General features: G+C 47.4%; 3 protein-coding genes across 5 annotated transcripts in view; 2 read left to right on the top strand and 1 right to left on the bottom strand.

The window, feature by feature from the left end:
• Nucleotides 1-47: 47 nt before the first annotated feature.
• rnf41l (ring finger protein 41, like) lies at nt 48-5,008 on the bottom strand. The gene is made up of 7 exons (XM_035526453.2): nt 4,849-5,008; nt 4,243-4,449; nt 3,770-3,909; nt 2,983-3,009; nt 2,581-2,749; nt 2,345-2,465; nt 48-745 (listed from the first exon to the last, which is right to left on the bottom strand). Exons 2-7 carry the CDS (start codon nt 4,446-4,448, stop codon nt 497-499), a joined length of 912 nt encoding a protein of 303 aa, XP_035382346.2. The 5' UTR covers nt 4,449; nt 4,849-5,008; the 3' UTR covers nt 48-496.
• Nucleotides 5,009-6,476: 1,468 nt separating this feature from the next.
• rad54b (RAD54 homolog B) overlaps nt 6,477-22,042 on the top strand; it is a 17,134-nt gene continuing 1,568 nt past the window's right edge. Inside the window, exons 1-12 of one of the 3 annotated variants that reach the window (XM_081715493.1) lie at nt 6,477-6,615; nt 6,967-7,121; nt 8,134-8,329; nt 15,259-15,390; nt 15,807-16,091; nt 16,704-16,866; nt 17,329-17,554; nt 17,727-17,934; nt 18,387-18,526; nt 19,391-19,693; nt 20,227-20,375; nt 20,977-21,238. In XM_081715493.1, coding sequence (XP_081571619.1) covers nt 6,990-7,121; nt 8,134-8,329; nt 15,259-15,390; nt 15,807-16,091; nt 16,704-16,866; nt 17,329-17,554; nt 17,727-17,934; nt 18,387-18,526; nt 19,391-19,693; nt 20,227-20,375; nt 20,977-21,238 — 2,196 coding nt within the window. In that variant the 5' untranslated portion in view covers nt 6,477-6,615; nt 6,967-6,989. The remainder of the gene's footprint in view (nt 6,616-6,966; nt 7,122-8,133; nt 8,330-15,258; nt 15,391-15,806; nt 16,092-16,703; nt 16,867-17,328; nt 17,555-17,726; nt 17,935-18,386; nt 18,527-19,390; nt 19,694-20,226; nt 20,376-20,976; nt 21,239-22,042) is intronic. The other 2 variants (XM_081715500.1, XM_027001206.3) reach the window with 2 other exon arrangements.
• On the top strand, nt 12,622-14,548 carry LOC145658496 (fibrinogen silencer-binding protein-like). Its single transcript, XM_081715503.1, has 2 exons — nt 12,622-13,222; nt 13,960-14,548. Exons 1-2 carry the CDS (start codon nt 12,825-12,827, stop codon nt 14,546-14,548), a joined length of 987 nt encoding a protein of 328 aa, XP_081571629.1. The 5' UTR covers nt 12,622-12,824.

Here is a 22,042-nt window from a genome sequence, read left to right as displayed (position 1 = left end):
AAATCTAGTTTTCAAAGTTCAGAAGCTCTTATTTATGTTCAGAGCTTGCATTTGTCATTCTGATTATGAGCTCTTGTATGCTATAAAGTTTAGTATCCATGTTGATTTACCGGAAGGACCAAGAACAGTCTTTTCAAATAATTTATTGTGAACCTGTTAGGGGACAGTGAATATGATCCAAAATTCACACACCTCAGATTTTGAAAATATTCCAACCACAGAGACAAAATAAACCTTTAAAATCTCTCTACAAAATCCAGTAGAATTCTAATTCTGGCTCTTGTAGTCTTGCTCTGTTAAACTCCACTCAGCTGAGGGTAATTCCCCCTGAAGCTTTCTGCAAGTCCCTCGCGCAACATCACCTGTAGTTCAGAGTAACGGCAGCTGCCTCTGGTTTAAACTGGTTTTGTGAGAGTGCAGGTCAGCCGTCCAATTAACGCTGCCTCTCGTGCTGGCTCTAGCCTTGTGTCTGCACGCAGGTGTTGTGTGAAGGTGTTCATATGAGTGCGACCTCGTTGGTCTTCCTCTTGATGCAGTCCAGAGCCGAGCTCCGTGGGTTTGGCTTGCGAGGCCCTTCAGCGGGGGGTGTGGCTGTTGGAGTGGGTGGGGTTGGCCTAAGACCCTCCTTTTTAAGAAGTTCCAGGAGCTCCGCTTTCTCAAGCTCCGCCCTTTCCAGCTCTTGCCTCCGTGCGCGCTCTGCTCCCAGCAGCACACGTACATCCGACATCATGCGGGACAGCTGGCCCTGGGCACAGGGTGATATGGTTCAGTTACGTAGGCACATAATGCACATTATATTCCTCAAAAACCTCCAATTTAGATGTATGTTTGAATTGGAAAATTATTTTTTTACACAAAGGATTTTAATAGAACCTCTAAGTCAAACCCTAGTCATGGATATCCCCTGCAGGGCACAATTTTCTGGTTTCCCTATACAGCAAACTCATCATACCTTGTCTTTATGGACCCTGTGCGTAGAGTCAGTCTTGCTGGAACAGGAAATGGCTTTCCCTAAAATGTTGCTCCAAAGTTGGAAGCATATATGCTGTATACATTAACATTCATCCTTCATTGCAACCAAGGGGCCCAAACCCTGAAACAAGGGCCCAGACCATTATTTGTCCCTTACCAAACAACTGGCACCATGTACCCTGGTAGGTATCGTTCTCCTGGTATCCACCCAACCCAAGCTCTCCATCAAACTGCCAGATAGTGATGTGTGATTCATCACTCCAGAGAACACAATCCCACTGCTTTAGACCACATGCTGATGCTTGGCAGTGATCTGAGGCTTATGTGCAGCTGCTCGACCATGGAAACCCACAGTGATGTAACGGGACGGGGTTCTTATGTGCTGCATGCCCTAGCGCTCGGCAATCACGCTCCCTGACTTCATGCTGCCTATCACTTCCCGGCTGAGATGTTGTTCCCAGACGCTTCCATTTTACAACAGTAGCACTTGCAGTTGACCAGGGCAGATCTAGCAGCGCAGAAATTCCACAAACCGACTTGGGGCAAAGGATGCGTCCTATGGAAGTTCCCTGTTTACAGTCACTGAGCTCGTCAGTATGACCCACGATGTTGCCAGCATTTTGTCTATGGTGATTACATGGCATGTGCTTGAGTTTATACACTTTTTAGACATGGATGTGGCTGGAACATCTGATACAACTCAATAATGGGGAAGGGTGTCCACATACTTTAGGACATATAACACATCAGTTAATTTATCAATTATTTGGCCAAATGGTGTATTCGTTAATGTATAAAGTGTGCAGTAATTATTGTTAATTTCTAAATTATTTGACCAAATAGTGTCTCAGTTCATTTATAAAGTGTCTGGTAATTGATAAGCGAGCCTGTTGAAGCAGGTCTGGAAAAGTAACCAATCTAGGAACCATGGAAACCCACATCATGAAGCTCCTACCACATGGTACTGGTCCTGATGTTGAGGGGCAGGTGAGGACACTGCTCATTATTTTCACTCAGCCTGATCAGTTTCTTAGGCACACCAACTTATGGGCCGTTCTATATCTGGACTTAATAGGCTGCCATATGTTTCTTGCGAAGTATAAGGTGTAATTTAAGTCTGAAGTCAGCTAACCGTACTGGAGTCCTGTAATCTGTATACGCTGAGCCAAACTTCATTGGATACTTTCCTCGGTGACTTTTGAAAAAGGGCTGCTGCTTGCAGGATGCTTTTATTATACAGTATACTGTAAATATACATACATGCTGTTTTGTGTAGAATCTCAAGCAGTTGTGGGTAATATCTGTCGTGCCTGCTCTCTATAAAACAGGACATTTAGGAAAAGGTGTGTGTGTGTGTGTGTGTGTGAGATACCTTGAGATCATCCACCTCACTCTTCAGCAGACTCTCCTTTTGCACCATGTGCCTCCTCTGAGAATCCAGCCGTGACTCCATCTCATGTCTCACTTCTTCAACCTTACAGTCTAGCTCTGCCCTACAAAGTACAGCAACACACACACACACACACACACAATTAGCCTTCCCAGTAATTCTCTATTGCCCATTAAAGGCGCTTGCTTGTCGCCATAGTAACTCCGGCGAGCGTCTACCTAAGGTAGTGCAGCTCCGCTCGCAGTTCAGAGACACATTTGCACTGAGCCTCATCTGGGTGCGTGAGTGAGCAGCACACACACACTGCGCCTGCACACACGCCGCTCCGGTGCTCGCACACACACAGGTGCGCTTCCAGAGACCGCCGTGACACCTGCACTGGACAGCCTGCGCGGAGCGGAGGAAAACGCAAAAGGTTACAGAGCAATGGGTTGGGAAAGAAGGGGGAAGAGACATCATAACCTGTATTTGAACTCCTCGGAGCATAAGCATGCAGAAAGTTCACCCACTGAGTCCATCAGAGAGAGTCCATCTTAGTTTTCCCACATACAGCACGGAGTGGTAGCAGACCTAACAGGACATGCAAGATGGTAGCAACACACATATATGGATAAACCTACCGCAGCGGCAACACATGTACTCCTCACCTGCACACACACACACACACACACACATGGTTAGTTTGTTTTGTGTAAGTATACACATATATTTAAAAATATTTTTATTTAAATATATATAATATTTAAAATATTTTTTTTTGTTTCAAAACAAAAGTGAGCACGTTAATGAAGGTTAATGTTGCATAATTTGTTTAGCAGGCAGGTCAGGGTTAAATAGACAACCCACTATAACTTATTTACAGTGTATTAAAAAAAAAAACTTTAACATTTTTAACTTAAAGTAATGAAATAGAAAATAGGAACAACTGCTTAACTAATTGGCTTTTCAATTGCATCTTCCTCAATACATATTAACAGGCAGCTGTGGTGGGGGGGGGGTGTTCACACTGCGAGCTGATTGGCTGTGAGGTGAAAGGTATACTTCACTATTATATAATGTGAGCTGATTGCTACACTTCACTATAACCCTGTGAACTGATTGGCTGTGAGGTGAATGCTACACTATATTGCCTCTCTGGGGGGGACATTAATGATTAAAAAAGAAAACTCCTCAGGCAGTTCCACCTTCAGGTCACTTTGTTGTACGATCACCTGCTGTCGTTCATGTGTGTGTGTGTGACTGTAAGTGAGCGAGAGAGACAGCCAGTATCCACCTGTTACCTGACATACAATACCAGTATGTATATGCTGTATACTTATCTGCCTAACTGTGCATTTGTGTACACATGTACACCATTGTGTGTATTTGTGTGTTAGCAGTCAAGCGTGAGTGTGTGTGTATGTGTACCATCATTGCTGCAGCTCAGCAGTGCAAAGTCACACTGCTGCTCGTGCCTCCGTAGGGACTCCAGTGCACAGATGACCTCACAGCCTTGTGGCCCATACACACACCTCACCTGCAACCTGGCCAGGTCATTTCTCATATACCTGTAACACAAACACACACACACACCCCCGGTGAACATTACCCATAGCTGTATTTAACATACAGCTGGCCAAGAACCCATGGTACTAGCCCTTCCAGTGCTCTGGACTGAGGAACTGGGCATAAATCCAGTGATCACGACATTCACCCAGTATAGGATTCACCCAGTATAGGATAAATACCCTCAAATTAATTGTTTAATTCACTGTTTCTTGGTGAGGAGCCGGTTCCTATGGAAGGGGCCGGTGGGTGGATACTCGTGGACGGATGGGTCCCTGCGGAGGTACCCGCCCGTGCAGGGGATGTGTCCCGTGGAGAGGCGGGTGCACGGGTACCTGTGGAGGGGCCGCAGGGCGGCAACGTCGAGGGGCAGGCGGTCCTCGGGGCAGGTGGACCGGTGCAGGAGCCAGGCGTGGATGCAGCTGGAGCAGAAGGCGTGCTCACAGGGAGCCTGCAGCGGATCCTCCAGCACCGCACGACACACGCAGCACAGTAGACCCTCGTTCACGTAGCCCACGAAGCGTTCCAGGTCATAGCCCATCCTGACGCGCACACGGAAACACGCACAGAAAAATACACACAGGCGATTACAGCTACAGCGCAAAGGGCCTAACGCTACGTCCCGACTGATTTTGGAAAGTCGGACGTAGCGCTGGGCAAGTTCTCTGACCAGTATGGCAAGAATGCAATTAATGCTGCACCATCACAGAACTGTTACAACTTCTTTAAAAACTTTGTAAGACAATTTTGTTTGTATCATACAGAAAGTCTAGCTCTTGCAATTTGAAAACAGTATTGTTTCTGTACTGCAATTTCAAAAACAACATTCTTTATCTTACATGGTACAATAATCCATATAGGAATTGTATCAGAAAGCCTTGTGAAATATGCTCATTTGTAATATGCTGGGGGTAATATTCTAGGTAGAGAAACCTTCTTACCTGTCAGAATTTGTGAACACCACCCCCTCTCTCTCTCTCTCTCTCTCTCTCGTCCTCTGACTCAATGGTTGTGGAGGGTAAGCTTGTTGATTGCCATAGGAACGACAGGGCTGCCAGCTGTTGAATGGAAATGCAGAGAGGCGGAGTCATCAGGGTCAAACGCTACTCAAGGAAAGGCTTCACCCTTTACCTTTTAAATACATGAACATATTTGCAGTCATTTGAACTTTTCAACACATTAACATATTTTCGGACAAGGCCAATCAGGACATGTTAAACATAACTGGATCTGCCAGTTAATTGTACATCAAACTGTTAATTGTAGATTAAACACACTCCTTTCTGCAGTTCAAACACCCCAACACAGCACACAAACATCTATGACACACAGCCTCCTGGGGCCTCTCCCAGATAGAGGTCACATGACTGCAGTGTTGCTGTAGTCTTGGCAACATCACACATTCTGTACCATACGGCGTACGCACCAACGTGCACACGGGACAGGCCAATTCCCTGAAAAACAATTTCCCGCATCCCCAAAGGGAGACAGGAACCTACAATAATCCCCCAAATGCCTCTGAGATAGCTGTGACCTCAAACCATGCACACCAGCTCACGCAATCCTCCCAATGGCTTCAGTTGACACCGTTTGTACAGGAGAGACAGAGTTTAGTCTGAATTACTGGTGGAGTCCTTTTCTAGTACACTCGTGGGAAGGTTATATGGAAAGAAGATCAAACATGATGTACTGAATTTTTATACAGCCAACGCGAGCGAAGAAGGAGAGTGCAAGTCAAGAACTGAGCGGTGGTGTAGGTTTCATTTCCACTTTTGGGGGGACACACTGCTCCAATCACTCAACCTAAAAAATCACATGATGGTGGAATAATTGGTGGGGTACATTTTACCCCTCACTTTGACCTTTAAATGTGACACACCCACATCTCCACCCTCCCTAACCTACGCCTATGGAACTGAAGTCTCTATAAGCCTTCCTGAGATGCATCTATATGGACGCTGTGCTTTTTCTCCTGCACGTGTCTTCTCATGGGATTGTGAATTACCATCTGATTATACCCGTGACAGGTGAGCTCACTGGCCCCCTCCTGTGGCACTCACTGGGATTGCAGCATAGTGGATGGTTTTTAAAGGGTAAGATAAAATAACATGGATGAGAAGATCCCTTTGCGGGAGTCTGGCTGTGCCGACACTGTCGCTGAAACCTCCTGAATGATGTCTAGTCCTTGTGGCTGTAGTAGGATTAGACAGGATTAGAATGCTGGCCTTACTTCCAGACATCAACTGCTGGGACACGCACACATACTGAAACCTGCAGAGGTCAAACGTGACCTCTGAGCAAGTAGACACAATGACACAGTATAGTGCTAAATTAACAGAGGAGAACGGCATCTGTGCTGCATGTTCCTACTATAGATCTTTATGCATGTGTGCAGATCTCATACTGGTGTATCTTTCTTACTGCCAAAGTTATTGTTTGTTTACTTTGTGTTCAAATTTATAGTAGCCAAGGCATGTTAAAATGCAAGCTACTTGCCCCGCCCCCTTCATGAAACGTCGTCGCTCAACCAATCACAAAGTGTTTGCGCCATTTCCGCGGCAGACCGCGTATTTTGATGTGTGCGCTGTTTCACGACTGCGGGCTTACGCGGGTTTTGTGCAGAACTAAGTAGTTACATAGTATTTGAGAGAACAAGGCCTAACAAACAGGCAAGTGTTTGAAGTGTTATGTCTCAAAAACACTTTAAGGTAATAAAAGTAATCTGGCTGAAGTTATAATACCCTGTATCCTAGCTATAACCTAGGTTAGCTAGCTAGCTAGGGTCGTTGTCTTCAGCTCTTTAGTGCTGGTTAACATCCTAGCTAGCTAGTTAGCTTAGCTAACTTGTCAAACAAGTAACTATCTAAGCGTCTGGTTTGGAAGTTACAAATATACGTTAGCTAGCTAAACTAGCGTCCTATCTATCTGTATAACCCTAACTCAAAGTACTTTTATATGTTATAGTTTTAGTGCTCTTTGGAGAACGGTTTAAAACACCACTTTCAAACTTCGATTTGTGTGAACCCTGGAGTGTTCGTATCTCATGGCTTTTCCTCCAGTTTGTTCGCCTGTTCTGCTAAGGATGCGCCGGTCCGCCGCGCCGAGTCAGCGCCATGGCAACGCCGCTAAGAAACCCAGATTTGTAGCTCCAGCTCCCGCGCGCCCAGCGGCGCTTCCCTCGTGGACGCGAGCGGTCGGCAGCGTTCGTCAGCAGGTACTGGGTGCCTTTACAGGGCCTCGCCACCGATCACTGACCGCCTGACCATTATTCTCAGAAATCTGGGATTCTTCAGTGGACTGACAGCACATCGAATTACACAGAAATATTCGCGAAGTTATGAATGGTGTTTTCTCTTTTCAATTGCATTATTAATTGGATGTGTGATTTGGGCCCATGTGGATGTGCTCTATGAGGCCAGAAATCATTTTCAGTGGGTGCAGCATGAATTGTACAACTACAACACCTTTAAGTTTTTTTTTTCTGGGTGGCGTAGAGCCATTAAGTTGTATAAGGGTCATCTCAATTCTGCTTGTAACCTGTTCAATACAAGAAGGGCATACCCATTTCAAAGTAATGCATCTCAGTGAAATGGATAAAGATGAGTGTGAATATTGTATGCTGTGAACTCCTCTGTGCTGTGGTGGACTATAGGCTGCATAGCCACAGTGTGAAGCCATGTGATATATTTTATGCCTTTAATAAGAATTGACAGGGCCCACAAAATATAGTTGTTAATAATTACACCAATTCGTCACAATTGCCAAAGTGTTGGTATAGTAATTATAGCATGAAATAGTCATGCTAAGGCATAGTAAAACAACAGTTTTTCGTTGTGTGTGCACATGACAGTTTGCAATATTGCAGTGTGTTGGAGCACTTTGAATGACCTCAGCATATGAACGGTGCAATATAAATAAACTTACCTAGAGTGGAGAGTCACATGACTTCATGCAGCTTTCTGTAAAGAGCCATATTATCAGACATATTTCCAACTGTCTTGACTTCGTCTGGGTGACCTAGAAGGTGCAGGATTGGCTGTTTGGGGTGGGGGGTCGACTTCTCATCTTTCTCATCCTTTAGGTTGCGGCTGTTTTTCTCCTTTTTTGAACCCCAGTCCAGCAGAGGTAGGACCCCACACTGGGGCCCAGCTCATTGGACTAGCACTGCTTTAGCTAGAGAGGTCAGAGATTTGTTTAGTGTTTGTTAAAGGTGCTTTCCTATTCAGGCCTGCGAGAGCTCGTCCGAGACCAGTCCCGCGTGTCCCGCTGCGGTTCCGGGTGTGTGCCGAGCTTTGGCCCGGGTCCTGAGCGCTGCTCCCCTGGGAGAGAGGGCTGAAAACCAGCCGCAGACTTCTGACGGTCACTGTGAATCAGAGCCACACACACCACTCCACATTCACAACACCACCTCCACTCTGACAGGTAAGACAGCACAGATTTTTGTTTGTTTGTTTTTGTTTGTTTGTTTGTTTAAACATTTTCTAAAATTAAACAGTGCTCAGAGTGTCATGCCAGCTTAGAGTGGAAAGAGGAAGCAGTGTGAACTGCGCATGCAGAGAACACAGGTAGTGGTGTAAGTGTGTGGTGTGTTACACGAGATGAATGGTCACATGGGACTGCATGTGTAGTGTATATATATAGCTGTCACAAATGTTTTATCTATGTATGTCTATCTGACATCTGTATTCATTGCCTTGTTGCTTTAGCAGCAGTTAGGAAAATTAGGAAACTTAAGGAAAAAAACTGATCTACACTTTCAGAACTTTCGAAATCCTTGGAATTGGATTTAACAACTAGTCGCACCTCCTAGCACATTGATTGGCCTGGCTGTGTGCCATGGAGCATTGTCCTGTTGAAAAAACAATCATCAGAGTTGGGGAACATTGTCAGAGCAGAAGGAAGCAAGTTTTCTTCCAGCACAGTTTTGTAAGTGGCTTGATTCATGTGTCCTTCACAAAGACAAATCTACCCAATTCCAGTCTTGCAGAAAGACCCCCAGATCATCACCGATCCTGCACCAAATTTCACAGTGGGTGCGAGACACTCTGGCTTGTAGGCCTCTCCAGGTCTCCGTCTAACCGCTACATGACCAGGTGTTGGACAAAGCTGATAATTGCACTCATCAGAGATGATGACCTTACTCCAGTCCTCTATGGTCCAATCCTTATGGTCTTTCGCAAACTTCAGTCTGGCTCTTCTTTGCTTCTCATTGATAATGGGCTTGTTTCTAGCTTTACATGACTTCAGCCCTGCCTCCAGAAGCCTGTTTCGAACCGTCCTCGCTGTGCAATTCACCCCAGCTGCTGCATGCCATTCTTTTTGTAGGTCACTTGATGTTATCTTACGGTTGTTAAATGACATTCGAATGAGGTGGCGATCATTACGGTCGGTAGAGAGTTTTCGACCTCTGCCAGTCTGTAGCTGTTGTCCCATGTGTTTGCTGCTAGACCTTGTTTTTATGATCCGCAGTTTTTCAAAAATGTTCAAGATGGAAGCAGCTTGATGCTCACTGTATCCCTCTGCCAGTAAAGCTACAATTGAACCCTTCTTTTCTGCCTTAAGAACCTTTTATTTTCAACTCTTTTGACTACACTTGCTTTTTGGGTAGGCCTAGCACTGCTTTTGCCATCCAGCTGGTTCTATAACGAGAACAGTGATGACGGCAGCAGTGGTTTTTATACTGTTGCTCGTTAGAACAGGATTTTGTTAAGCTGATCGCGCACACACACACACACACACACACACACACACACACACACACACACAGGTAGATATATATATATCTGTGAGAGAAAGTAGATACGTTTCAAAACTATAAAATAAAAATAGTTTATCAATCAATTTTAAACAATTATAATTGCCCCCTCAAAAAATAGTGGTCATTTAGCACTTTAGTGTTTCACCCCACGCATATGTGAGAATCTCTTCAAGGCTTCATAGATGCCCCATGAAGCTGGTTAAGACCTCACTAAGAACATGCAAAGTTGTCATCAAAGGAAAGGGAGGTCAGACGCTTAGATGTTCCATTAAACAATAATGCTATTTATTTATCAGCATAATCACGTTATTGCTTTTACCTTTACTCTTTTTGTAAAAGGTAGAAAATGTTAAAAATGAACAGAGTTGGTTTTTCCAAACTTTTGACTAGGTGTGTGTGTGTGTGTGTGTGTGTGTGTGTGTGTGTGTGTGTGTGTGTGTAAAAACCCCACTGAGACACTAACTGCCAAGGCCTCCCAAAGTGTCGTGTGGTATGTATCATCAGACATTAGCAGCAGAATCTGTTAGTCTTGTTAGTCGCAAGGTGGTCCTCCATGGACTTGTTTTTCCAGCACATCCCACAGATGTGCGAACTGATTAAGATCTGGGGAATTTGGAGGCCAAACTTACTTTGACACACCGCAAAAATTAACATCCACATGAATGCCAGGATTCAAGGTTTCCCAGCACAATATTGTATCACAATGCTGCCAACAGTTTGCCGCCTTCTGTATGCTAGTACCATCTCTTCCTCGGGCGAGCCGTGCGCACACAGCTGGCCGTCCTCGTGTAAAAGAAAACGTGACTCATCAGGCGAGGTCGCCTTCTCTCTATTTCTCCATGGTCCAGATGTTCACATGGCCATTGCTTTTGGCGTGTGGACAGCATAGCCGCTCCAAGCTGTCTGTGGCTACACAGGGAGCGGCTGTGCGCCGTGTGTTCTGACACGTTTGCATCGTGGCTGCCGTCCGCATTTGCAGCAGTTTGCGCTGGTGAAGCTGTTCTGTGGGTCTAGCCTTCAGTCCCCACGTGCATTGCTGAGCCTTAAACGCCCATGACCCTCACACCCGTAACCCTAGCTCGTCGGTTGTCCTTCCTTGGGACTGATATTGGCTTGGTAGGAACACCCTGCACGACCTGCAGTTTTGGAGATGCTCTGACCCAGTCGTCTAGCCATCACAGATTGGTCCTCGTCAAAGTCACTCGGATTCTTACACTTCCCCGTTTTTCCTGCGTCCAGCACATCAGCTTCAAGAACTGACTGTTCACTTGCAGACTAATATATCCTGACCCTTGGCAGGTGCCACTGTAATGAGAGAGTCCATCCTGTTCACGTCACCTGTCAGTGGCGTAACCTTGTGGCTGATGGGTGTATGCATATACACTGATCTGCCTTAACATACCAATGGCTGGGAGAAAAGATGTGGAAAGTGAAAGCAGCAGTGGTTCCCATGGTAACCGGAGCACTAGGGGCTATGACCCCCAAACTGGAGTGGCTCCAACAGAACCCAGGAACAGCCAAGATCTCCGTCCAGAAGAGTGCAGTCCTGGGAACAGCTAAGGTACTATGCAGGACCCTCAAGATCCCAGGCCTCTGGTAGAGGACAATATAAATATATTAAAACGTGTGTGTCTCTAAGGGGCTCACGAAGGCAAGAAGTCTTATTTCAAGGCTCGACTGACTTGTGAATAAAACGATGTGTAAACGAAGAAGCGTACGATAAAGGTACGCAGTCTTGTTACAAACCGCTACAGTTAACAAAGTGCAGCTGCACTGGCCGCCAGACCTTGAGTAATGGCATAACAAGGACTCTTAGTCTGTAGCCCGCGTTGCGAGTAATGAAATTTGCGGCATCTTGCTAGAAAAGTGAATAACACTACTCAGTCGCGACATGACTCTAACAATAATAAGAATAATAACAGAGTGGCAGGTGCTTCACGCACACACCTGCGTTGTTTTTTCATGTTTTAATTGCAGCAAATTATGTGGAAAATTGCGTTATTACGCTTATTGTAGAATGTTATTAAATCTAGGTATATTGTAGTATAGTCGGTGTTTTGTTAATTATTATGAGGTTTGTTTCTGTGATGTCTTTCAAGACATACAAAGTCCACCTCTTAACGACGTATCAAAGGGTGGTTTAATGGCGTTAAACCGTGTCCAAGTTAAGGTATAATAACCGTGCAAACCGTTAAAGCGCGCCACACACGGTAAAGCTGTTGAGAGCGGGTGTAGATAAGGAAATACAGCCCTACGAATAGCACAAAAATTAACGTCGTGCTCGACTCGCCCCTTAATCTCTCCTCCCTTTTGAAGTTTTGGCATTAAATGAAATAAAAAACGATGTGTTTGCATGCTTTTAATAGTCGACAGGATCTATGCTAGAGCTGTGACAAGCAAGCAGGCAATAGGCAGATGTCAAGCAGAGCTCGAGTCCACGAGGCGAACTCCGCGAGGCGCTTTTGTCTTCTTTTGAAATAAAAGCAACTAGTGTTTTTTTTTCGTGCCTACGCGCCGTTTCGGTCGTCGCACACAATCAACTAGCGAGTGAAATATCCGATAAAAAACGGTGACAATACGGAGCATGAAACTTAATTTCTTCTTTGTTTTGAATCTGGCGATTCGGCAAAAAAAAAAGCAGTCAATTTCTCACGCGCTCGCTCCGCGAGACAGAGTGGGTGCTTGACGTTCAAAGTGAAACGTTTATTTTTTTCTTTGTTCATTTTAAAGCACGTACCCCTTCATTTCTTATAGAACAAATAAATGCATGGAGCCGTTTCCGTGCCATGTGAGGGGCGCGCTGTTTTTCCAGTCTAATGCAGTCGGGTTTGTTATGTAGGTCAGGCTGGGTTTAAGCAGCTTTACTGAACCTGCGTCAGCTTAAGCTGAAAGGAATTTGAGCAAAGCCCTCCCCGGTAGGCGTGGGCCTAATCGAGGCTGGCCTAGTTAAGCCTGATTCTTTTTCTTACGTCCCTGTGTGTGGAGAGCATGTGTGTTGTGTAACAGAACCAAGCAAAGCAGAAGCCTGCAGACACGTGTGAGTGTTTTTAGGTGAAGGACGGACAGACAGGCAGTGAAACGAAAGGGGCAGAGAGGACTGGGAGGGCAGAGAGGTAGAAAAGAAACAGACCACAGAACCAAGACCAGCTTAGAGCCAAGATGGCTGCTTTGTTCATGACGAGCAGCATGGTTGGCAAGGCGCGCTCCTCAAACTTCACCCTGTCTGAGAAACTGGACCTGCTGCGGCTCGTCCAGCCCCACATCCGCATCCTGGAGGAGCACACGAACAAGCATGCGGTGATCGTGGACAAGAACCGGTGCTGGGAGAGCATAGCTGAGCGCTACAACAGCCTGGGAGGGGACCGGCCAGCCCGCACCGCCCAGGGCCTCCGCACGCTCTACAAACGGCTCAAAGAGAGCGCCAAGCAGGAAGTGGTCCAGCGAAGCCACGCCCAGCCCGAGTACCGGGGCAGCATCTCGGAGCCAACCAGACGCATCATGGAGATGATCCCACATCTGTTTCATGCAGGGGACAAAGAGCAGAGCACACTCCAGAGGTGAGAGACAAATACACGTCATCTCTGTCACACACACACACACCACACACACACACACACATACACACACGCACTCTCTCTCTCCCCCCCCCCCTCACACACACTCACTCACACGCATTGCATGGATTCACAGTCACTAATTTACTCGTAGGCTGTTGGTTTAGAGTAAACACTGTTGCCCTTTGGGTCAGATGTGAATGTGACAGATGAAAGTCCAGTAGGGCTTTTCACTTCAGAAGGGCCCTACCAAGTTTGACTTTATTTAGTGCAGAAAAATTAAGGAGCAGAATATATTTAGCGTCATGTCCTTTAACACGCATCTTAGCTCAGTTTCCAAGGGCCTTGTTTCCACCATGTGTTCTTAATAGATCTGGTTCTTAATAGATCTTGGCCTGACTGGGTTTAGGTTTGCGAGCTCCCCTGTGCTCCCCTGCAGCAGCGCTGATGGAATTGAGCCATCCTTAACCGGGTTTCCCTGTGGCTCCTCCGGATCAGGGCTGCTGCCTGGAGCTCCTCGGTGCTGATGCGTAGCAGAGAAACCTCACAGCAGTGTGATCAAGCACCAGCAGTGAAACTAGACTCTGTGCAGCTGTGTAAAGTACACGTGAGGTGTGCAGTGGAACACTAGTTAGCATACGCTGGCGTACAGGGCCGTGTGTGCCGTGAATGCTAGTTGGTGTGCGCTGGTGTGCAGGATGGCGCGTGCACGTTTGTACTCACTTCAGCTTGTGTCTTAGGTTGCACTACAAGATGGGTTCTCCAGTGGAGCCCGGAAGCAGTTCGTCTCTTCCCGCCATGTTGGACTACGCCCCCGTTGCCATGGCTGTGAGGGTGGAGTCCGAGGATGTCAAACCTCCACCGGACCTCCAGATGCTCGTCTCGCATGGTTCACCCGTTACTGTTACGACCCCATGTAGCCAGGAACCTGCTGGGCCAGCTGAGAATGAGGAGGAGGAGGAGGAGGAGGAGGAGGAGGAGGAGGAGGAGGAAGAACTGGTTTCTCATGTTTATGCAGCCTCCCTCTCTCCCTGCCCCTCCTCTGTGCATCTCCTGCCATCGCCCTCAGCATCTGCCCCAAGGCAGGGCCTCTATCAGAGGGGCGGGGCTTCACTCAGAAACCCGGTTCTGGAGGCAGAGTCTTTGCAGATGATGCGGGAGGAGCACGAGCTTCTCCTGGCCAATCACAGGAAGCTTGGCTTGTACCTAGAAGAAAAGAGAGAAGGACTCAAACGAAAGCAGCAACTGGAGGAGGAGCTCCTGCGGTCAAAGGTCAAAGTGGAGAAACTGAGGGCAGCCCGTCTGCGCCATGGGCTGCCATTGATGTAGTCTGCAGCTCCACTGAGCAAACACTGGCCTCTCTCATCTGTACTGATCTTCTCACTACCCTCTCCCTCTTTTCCCATAATTCATTCTCAAGCTTTCTGCTGCCTCTGTGGTTTTACTCTAAGACTGGTTGGATGAAATTTTTCTTAAGTTGCTGTAATAAAATGGCTGTTGGGTTAGTATCGCTGCAGTGGCGTGTGTTGTGTCTTGTGTAGCGTCTCTGAGCCTGGACTACGGAAGTAGACCCAGCAAGGCGTGCTTTGTTTACCTGCTGGGAAACAACCTGCTAGCCGTTGGGCATCGTTAGGAGAATGGACCTTGGAACGTTGCCCTGCGGCGCCTTGCTTTGACTAGGAAGTGCCGCAGGGTATGGTAGGGTGCTTAAATTAATTAAATGATGGAAACATGAAAGTGTTGTGTAGCAACATGAGTTTTTAGGTTCAGTAAATGAGAGAGGCCTTTCTGAGCCATGTGTCAGGAGCGTGTATGAGTAAGAGAAGAGAGGGAGCACTGCAGTTCGACAGCCTTCTGACAGTAGTGTGTATTAACGTTTTTATGATTTAGATCTTTGAATCTTTTAAAATGTACAATTTTACCCATTTACAGTCATTCTATGATTAATCTGATAGAGTGAGTGGTGTGTGTGTGTGTGTGTGTGTGTGTGTGTGTGTGTGTGTGTGTTTCTGGGTCATGCTGTTATGCGTGTGTCCTAGCACGGTACTACAATGTCGTGTGGTGCAAGGCGTCGTCTAGGAAACACAAGCGCTGGGAAGGTGATGCTGTTCTCGTAGCCAGGGGGCGGAGCGTCGTCCTCAAAGACATGGAGGGACGGGACATTGGACGAGGTGAGCTTGAACCCGTGGCCCTTTCTGGCCTGGTAGGGAGCGACATCTCACAGTGGGTTGTTCAGACCAGTGGCTGTCATTCCTACACCAAGATCCAGTGGCCATCTAGCTATGAAAGACTGATTGACATTTTTAATCTGTTTCGTCGTCTTATTCCTCTTACTGACTGAAGCAGTGCCTTACTATAAATGGGAAGGGAGAGTGCTAGAGTAGCAGGGGCTGGAACCACAGAGTAGGTTGTTACAGACTGACCGTCTCTTAGTGAACAGCTGCTATATAAAAGTGTACAGTTTCTTTAGGCAGTACACCAAGCTAGACGCGTGTTTCCATTAAATAGTTAAGAGTTACTCATTTACTTTTTTCAGGACTTGTTTCATAGGTCACCGTGTGTGTGTGTGTTTGTGTGTGTGTGTAAGGCTCAGGTTATAAGGCGTCTGAGCTGGAGAGCCTGGACGAAGGTCAGACTCTGATGGTGGGTGGGAAGCAGGTTGAGGTCATGGGGGTCATCTCGGACGAGGACTACGTTAAGGGCCGCTGCTTCCAAGATGCTACAGTGAGCATCTCCACAGACACAGTGGCCGGGGGCCCTCCTAGCCGGCCGGGGGCCAGAGCTTTCGCCTGGCCAGGACAGAAAGGCTCCGGCAGGGGTCCGGAGCCTGAAGGGCCCGTCCGGAAGCCCAGACATGACCCCAATGCCCCTGGTACCAGAACATACACCCGCACACACGCATATGTACATTCATATATACAGTACTGTGCAAAAGCCTTAGGCCACCATTGTTTTAGCAATAGTAATGGCCATATGTAATTATTTCTCAGTTTCTTATTAGAATATAAGAAAATATAGGAAATATGTATGCAGTATTAAAACCAGAAAAAGGTTTATACCAAAAAAAACCCCAGCTTCTATAGGCTACAATGGCAATACAACGTATTTAGTGTGACCTCCTCTTACACTTCAACAATAGCAATAAAAGACTAAATCTAAGGAAGAACTCTGGGAAGTCCTGAAAGAAGCCTGGTATAATGTACCATTAATTCAGAAAGGCTCCCAAAAAGAGATGTGCTTTGTGCCGAGGCAGATCTTTTGCCTGGCATTTTGTTCTAACTTTTGTGTACATAATACCTGTATTTTCCTGTTTGTGTCTTAATAAAGAGAATAAAAATAATATATGGTCATTATACTATTGCTAAAACAACTCTAACGGTGGGCCCCACACACTCTCACTCATACATACTGTATGCATGAAATGCATACATATGGTGTATCCAGGAAGTTACAGCTATGGACTTTTTGGAATTAATGTATTTAGGAGCCCTTGTGATGCCCCGGCCCTTGGCCAATCATCAGTGGCTTCATAATAAAACCGGACTCCCATTGGTTGATGTGGTTGTGGATCCTCACCTGACCAATCATCTTCGACCACATCAGCGAGAGGGTGTGGTCTTCCTCTATGAATGCCTGATGGGAATGAGGTGGGGTGCCATTCTTTGCTGTTTTTGGCTAAAGAGTATGTAGAATAAGTAGAGGAATCCACTGTTAAGCACATTATCATTTCCCACAAATCCGACTGGTGTATTACTAGGCTGCTCAGCATAAGATACTGTCTCCCTGTCACCAAGCCCTGCAGATTAAAGCTCTGGAAGTGCACCTTCTGTCATTTCTGAACACACAGATTTCTGAGTCTAACAGCTGAGCACTGTGCTCCAGTGTCCCCTCACACAGGTGCACTGTGGCTGTGGGCGGCTGTTCTCCTCAGTGAAGTAGTCCGTTCATTTGAGTGTGCCTCGAGAGCTACTGTCAGCTACACACACACACATACAAATGCGTGTGCTTGTGTGTGTTGCACATTGTACGAACTCCTTATGAACTGTGGGCGTGTTTGTGTGTGTCACATTTAAGGGACTCCTTGTCGACTATGTGTGCGTGTACTGCAGGTTGGCTGGACGATATGGGGCGATTCTAGCAGATGAGATGGGCTTGGGGAAGACCCTGCAGTGTGTGTGTGTGCTGTGGACCCTCCTGAGGCAGGGCCCATATGGTGGGAAGCCCGTCCTGAAGAGGGCGCTAGTGGTCTGTCCCGGCAGCCTGGTGAAGAACTGGGCCGCAGAGTTCACTAAGTGGCTTGGGAGAGAGAGGGTCAGAGTCTACACCGTTGACCAGGTGTGTGAGGGTGCAGGCTCCGTGTGTGTGGCCAGTTTTCTGTTAGGGGTGGTTGTGGTTTTTGGTGCCTTTTGAGACAGGTGTGTTTTGTCTGTCTGTGTGTGGATACATGTGCGTATGTGGTTTTGTGTGTGTGTGTGTGTGTGTGTGTGTGTGCGCGCACTCCCCACAGGACCACCGTGTGGAGGACTTTGTCCACTCTCCTCTGTGTCCTGTGATGGTGATCAGCTATGAGATGCTGCTGCGTTCAGTAGACGCTCTGAAGCCACTGGACTTTGGCCTGCTGATCTGTGACGAGGGTCATCGGCTCAAAAACAGCAGCATCAAGACCACCAGTGCACTCAACAGCCTCGCCTGCCCACGGAGGGTCATCCTCACAGGTCTCAGACACACACACACACACACACAGAATGCGCTCACCAGCTTTGCATACCTGTGGAAGGTCGTTCTCCCAGATCTCTCTTTGGCTCACTCACACACACCCCTCTAAAAAATACATGCATGCACGCACCCATACACTGGCAGACCAGCCTCGCCTTCCTACGGAAGGTTATCCATACAGGGTCCACACACACATCTGTGAGGAAAGGTCCCACCCAGGCTTCCCAACTGTCCACATATTGCATTCCTCTCAAGGGCTCTTGTAGCCACTGCTAACATGCTACGCGTTAGAAGACAAAACAAAGCAAAGTTTCTACTTCAGCCATTAGCAACATACAACATTTTCTCTGAGATATGTGACTGGAGGAACACCTTTTATTTTATGGTATACTTGACATAGTGTGCTGAAGATAAATTTTTGGCGTGTCTACGTGTTTTCTGACCTCATCAGGTACTCCTGTCCAGAATGACTTGCAGGAGTTCTTCTCCATAGTTGAGTTTGTGAACGCCGGCGTTCTGGGAAGCTTGGCAGCCTACAGGAAGATTTATGAAGAACCCATCATCACATCCCGGCAGCCTGCCTGCACTGAAGTAAAACACATACACACACACACACACACACGTCCACCAGAACATTTACATTCACCTTTACAGCCCTTGTCGCCCAGAGTGACGTAGAAGTGCTTTGTAATATCTATCAAATACATATTCTCATGTGACAATAGATAGATGGATAGATAGATGGATAGATAGATAGATGGATAGATAGATCAGTGTTAAGAGCACTGTCAGACTAAAGCCCTGGCTGGAATGGAAATGAGCCATATTGACATGCTTGGTGCCTCTGAAGAAGTGAGTCTTCACTCTTCTCTTGAAGACAGCCAGTTACTGAGCTGTTCGGACAGACAGCAGGAACTCAAACCACCACCCGGGTGCCAGGACAGAGAAGAGTCTTGATGCGTGAGTTTGGAGGGACGGTGTTTGGAGTCGAGCAGTACTAGATGCTCTGAGGCTGCGTTGGTGCACACTGGCGTTTGTTTAGAGCTTCTAGGTCCGCGGGAGCCGGACCGCTAACTTCTTCGAGGCGACCGCCAGCGTTTTAAATCGGAGGCAAATTGCTGCAGGGAGCCGGTGGAGGGAACGCAGCAGGAGAACTTCAGGAGGCTGAAAACATGCCATGCAGCGGTGTGATGGCACAGCGGGGGGGGGGGGGGGCCTCCCAGTAGAGGACCAGGGCTGAACAAGCTGAGAGGAAGTCGAGTTAGCAGTACGGGGAGAGAATGATAGCCAGAAGAACCCCGAGCTTGTGTGCCTTGTGAGTTAGTGATCCAAGTGTTCTCTAGTGAGATGCCTCCAGAGATTATATAGCAGGCATGCTAGGCATACACACACACACACACACACACACACACACACACACACACACACTGAGAGGCGGGTGCTCTCCCGTTTCAGGAGGAGAGGCTGCTGGGGGACGAGCGCGCAGCAGAGCTCGCCCGACTCACGGGCATGTTCACCCTCCGCCGCACGCAGGACGTCATCGACCGCTTCCTGCCTGAGCGCGCGGAGTGGACGCTGTTCTGCAGGCCCACGCAGCTCCAGGCGCGACTCTACTCCGCGCTGCTCTCCACCAGGGCCGTCAGGGCCTGCCTCTCCGCCCACGGCCCGCACGCCTCCGCCCACAGCCCCCACCTGGCCTGCATCGCCGCCCTCAAGAAGCTGTGCAACCATCCTGGGCTCCTGTACGGCACCGTACAGGTGACTCCCACCATCAACCCGCACAATTCACCCTTGAGAGACATGAGCTTAGCTGGCTCCGTCACGCCTTTCTGGTTTCCATTATATGTTGGGAATAACCACAGCCTATTTTTCCAGATTAACCAGTCCCCATTGTTCCAGATTAACCGGTCCCCATCGTCCCAGATTAACAGATCCCTGCACCACCAACGGTCCGTGCAGAATGCTAGTTTATTTACCAGCACCAGGAAAACATGCGTTTCACCAGGTTAAAGTGTTCTTATTTATTTCTAATTTACCTGCGAGCCACATCGGAGGTCTTCCCATGTTGGCTGTTATGGGGTACGGGCGAAACTGTGTGCGTGCGCTCCAGGACTGTGGAACACTTTGCCATCTGCTATTCGCCTTTGTCCTGCTATCTCTGTTTTTAAGGCTGGTCTTCCCTGGTTTATTTTTCTTCATTACTGTATGTTTTTTATCTTATTTACAGCACTTTGCTCAGCGTGAGTTGTTCTAAGTGCATAAACGAATGTTTCCTAATTTCTCCGTGTCAGGAGAAGGTGGAGGATCTGTTCGAGGGCCTCCCAGTGGAGCTCTTCCCTGAGGGCTACGTCACCCACCGCTTCTGCACAACCGACTCTGGGAAGCTGCTGGTGTTGGCAGACTTGCTGGCGGCCGTCCAGCACGTGAGACGCGCAGACAAGTACGTACACACGTGGCCGTTCAGCACGTGAGACGCGCAGACAAGCACATTCGTGCGTGGCCTACACGTTAACTGTTAGTGCGCGGCAGCACAAAAAGGCACACGAATGCACACAGAGTGCAGGAGCACCCACAAACGCGCACGAGAGCTTGCCGGGATGCGCTCGCAGTAACTGCTGCTGTGTCCAGTTTGCATTGGCTGTCCCTAAGCCCTATGTCACAGCTGAGCTTCCCAGGACCTCCGTTTGGCTGATGGACGACTTTCAGCCACCAGCAGTGACCTTGAAACGTGGAAGAACAAAAAAACAACAACAACCTAAAAACCCTACAGTCGAGGGTGGTGGAGAAGCTACACATGCCAACGGAGGGGCCACAGCCTGTAACTGTACCTGAACAAAATGTACAAAACATACTTGTCATATGTAGGTGTACATAAGTGAGTGTAGCTGAGTAAACCATCACTGTTTCTGGGCTGTTTATCAGAGGTGCGTGTTGAGCGGTGAGCATCAGTGTTGATCGGGTTATCCTGCAGGGTTCTCTGTATTTCTGTGAAAGTGTTACTTTCTGTGATTATTTTTGTTGTTGTTCCACCTGTTTTGCAGGGTGGTGTTGGTGTCTAACTACACGCAGACTCTCGACCTGTTGCAAGACCTCTGCGCTCACCTCAGCTACACCTGGTGTCGGCTTGATGGGCAGACCCCGGTTGCCAAGCGACAGCGAATCGTGGAATCCTTCAACAGTCCACACTCCTCCTGCTTCCTGTTCCTGCTCAGCTCAAAGGCTGGAGGGGTGGGGCTTAACCTTGTTGGTGCCTCCCACCTCATTTTGTATGATATAGACTGGAATCCAGCCAATGACATCCAGGTTTGTCCCAGCAACACAACAGGAATCCAGAAGAACTAAGGAATTCAGGATTATGCATCCTACCACGTTGGAAAAATCACCTCATGTCAGCAAGCAAACTCCCAGGATCATGGTTAACTTAAATTGACCACTAGAGGGTGCCGAGTGTCTTGTTTATGAGCCTTTCACGGTCCTCTGTAACAAGTGGACTTTGTGCTTTCTGGTTATAAGATTAACCACTCTGTGGTTTCATACACATTTATAAAACTGCTAATGAACAAATTGCATTTACTCAGTATAATTAACTACTGTCAATTATAGGTGCCTTTTGTAAACACATTAATGAAGTGTGCACATGCACACATGCATGTACACAAAGAATATCAAAAGAAGTCAAATAGATACTACTTTTATCCTTAAACCAATGCCATCTATCTAGGAATTATCCACCACAGTGGTTATTTGGATAAACTCCAATTACCCGTTCAGATGGTTAGTTATTCAGACATGTTTGTTACTGTTACACTACATAGCCCTACTTGCCAGCCTGGAACAAGCTACATTGTAGGATGGGCTTTAAGCACCTCCCCCTGATCAGTGGTAGGGGCATGGCCTTCTGCTTTGTCTTGACATGGTGGTTTTGTTTTCACCTTTTTTCAGTCTTTTCCCAAATCACATGAGTGCACAGATACCGCATTTAGATTCTAGCAAGGGGGGAAGCTGAGGTCGTTTTCACAGGATCTAGAGGGATCGTGGTCAGGTGGTCCGAGATGTAGACCAAAAACTGCACCTCTGTGATGCCAAAGCCTGGGTGACGTGTTCCTG

This window comes from Electrophorus electricus, chromosome 1, assembly GCF_041902795.1.
Source record: "Electrophorus electricus isolate QZ-2024a chromosome 1, ASM4190279v1, whole genome shotgun sequence".
NCBI lineage: Eukaryota > Metazoa > Chordata > Actinopteri > Gymnotiformes > Gymnotidae > Electrophorus > Electrophorus electricus.
Note: the sequence above shows the minus strand (reverse complement) of the source record. Positions and strands in the feature narration are given on the sequence as shown.

Coding starts and splice junctions, on each gene's coding strand:
- rnf41l (XM_035526453.2), bottom strand. CDS start 4,448: ATGGGCTATGACCTGGAACGCTTCGTGGGCTACGTGAACGAGGGTCTA. Junction 3,910..4,242: donor GCCCTGCGGCCCCTCCACAG/GTACCCGTGCAC, acceptor TTTGTGTTACAG/GTATATGAGAAATGACCTGG. Junction 2,466..2,580: donor GCGGAGCTGCACTACCTTAG/GTAGACGCTCGC, acceptor TGTACTTTGTAG/GGCAGAGCTAGACTGTAAGG.
- LOC145658496 (XM_081715503.1), top strand. CDS start 12,825: ATGGCTGCTTTGTTCATGACGAGCAGCATGGTTGGCAAGGCGCGCTCC. Junction 13,223..13,959: donor GAGCAGAGCACACTCCAGAG/GTGAGAGACAAA, acceptor CTTGTGTCTTAG/GTTGCACTACAAGATGGGTT.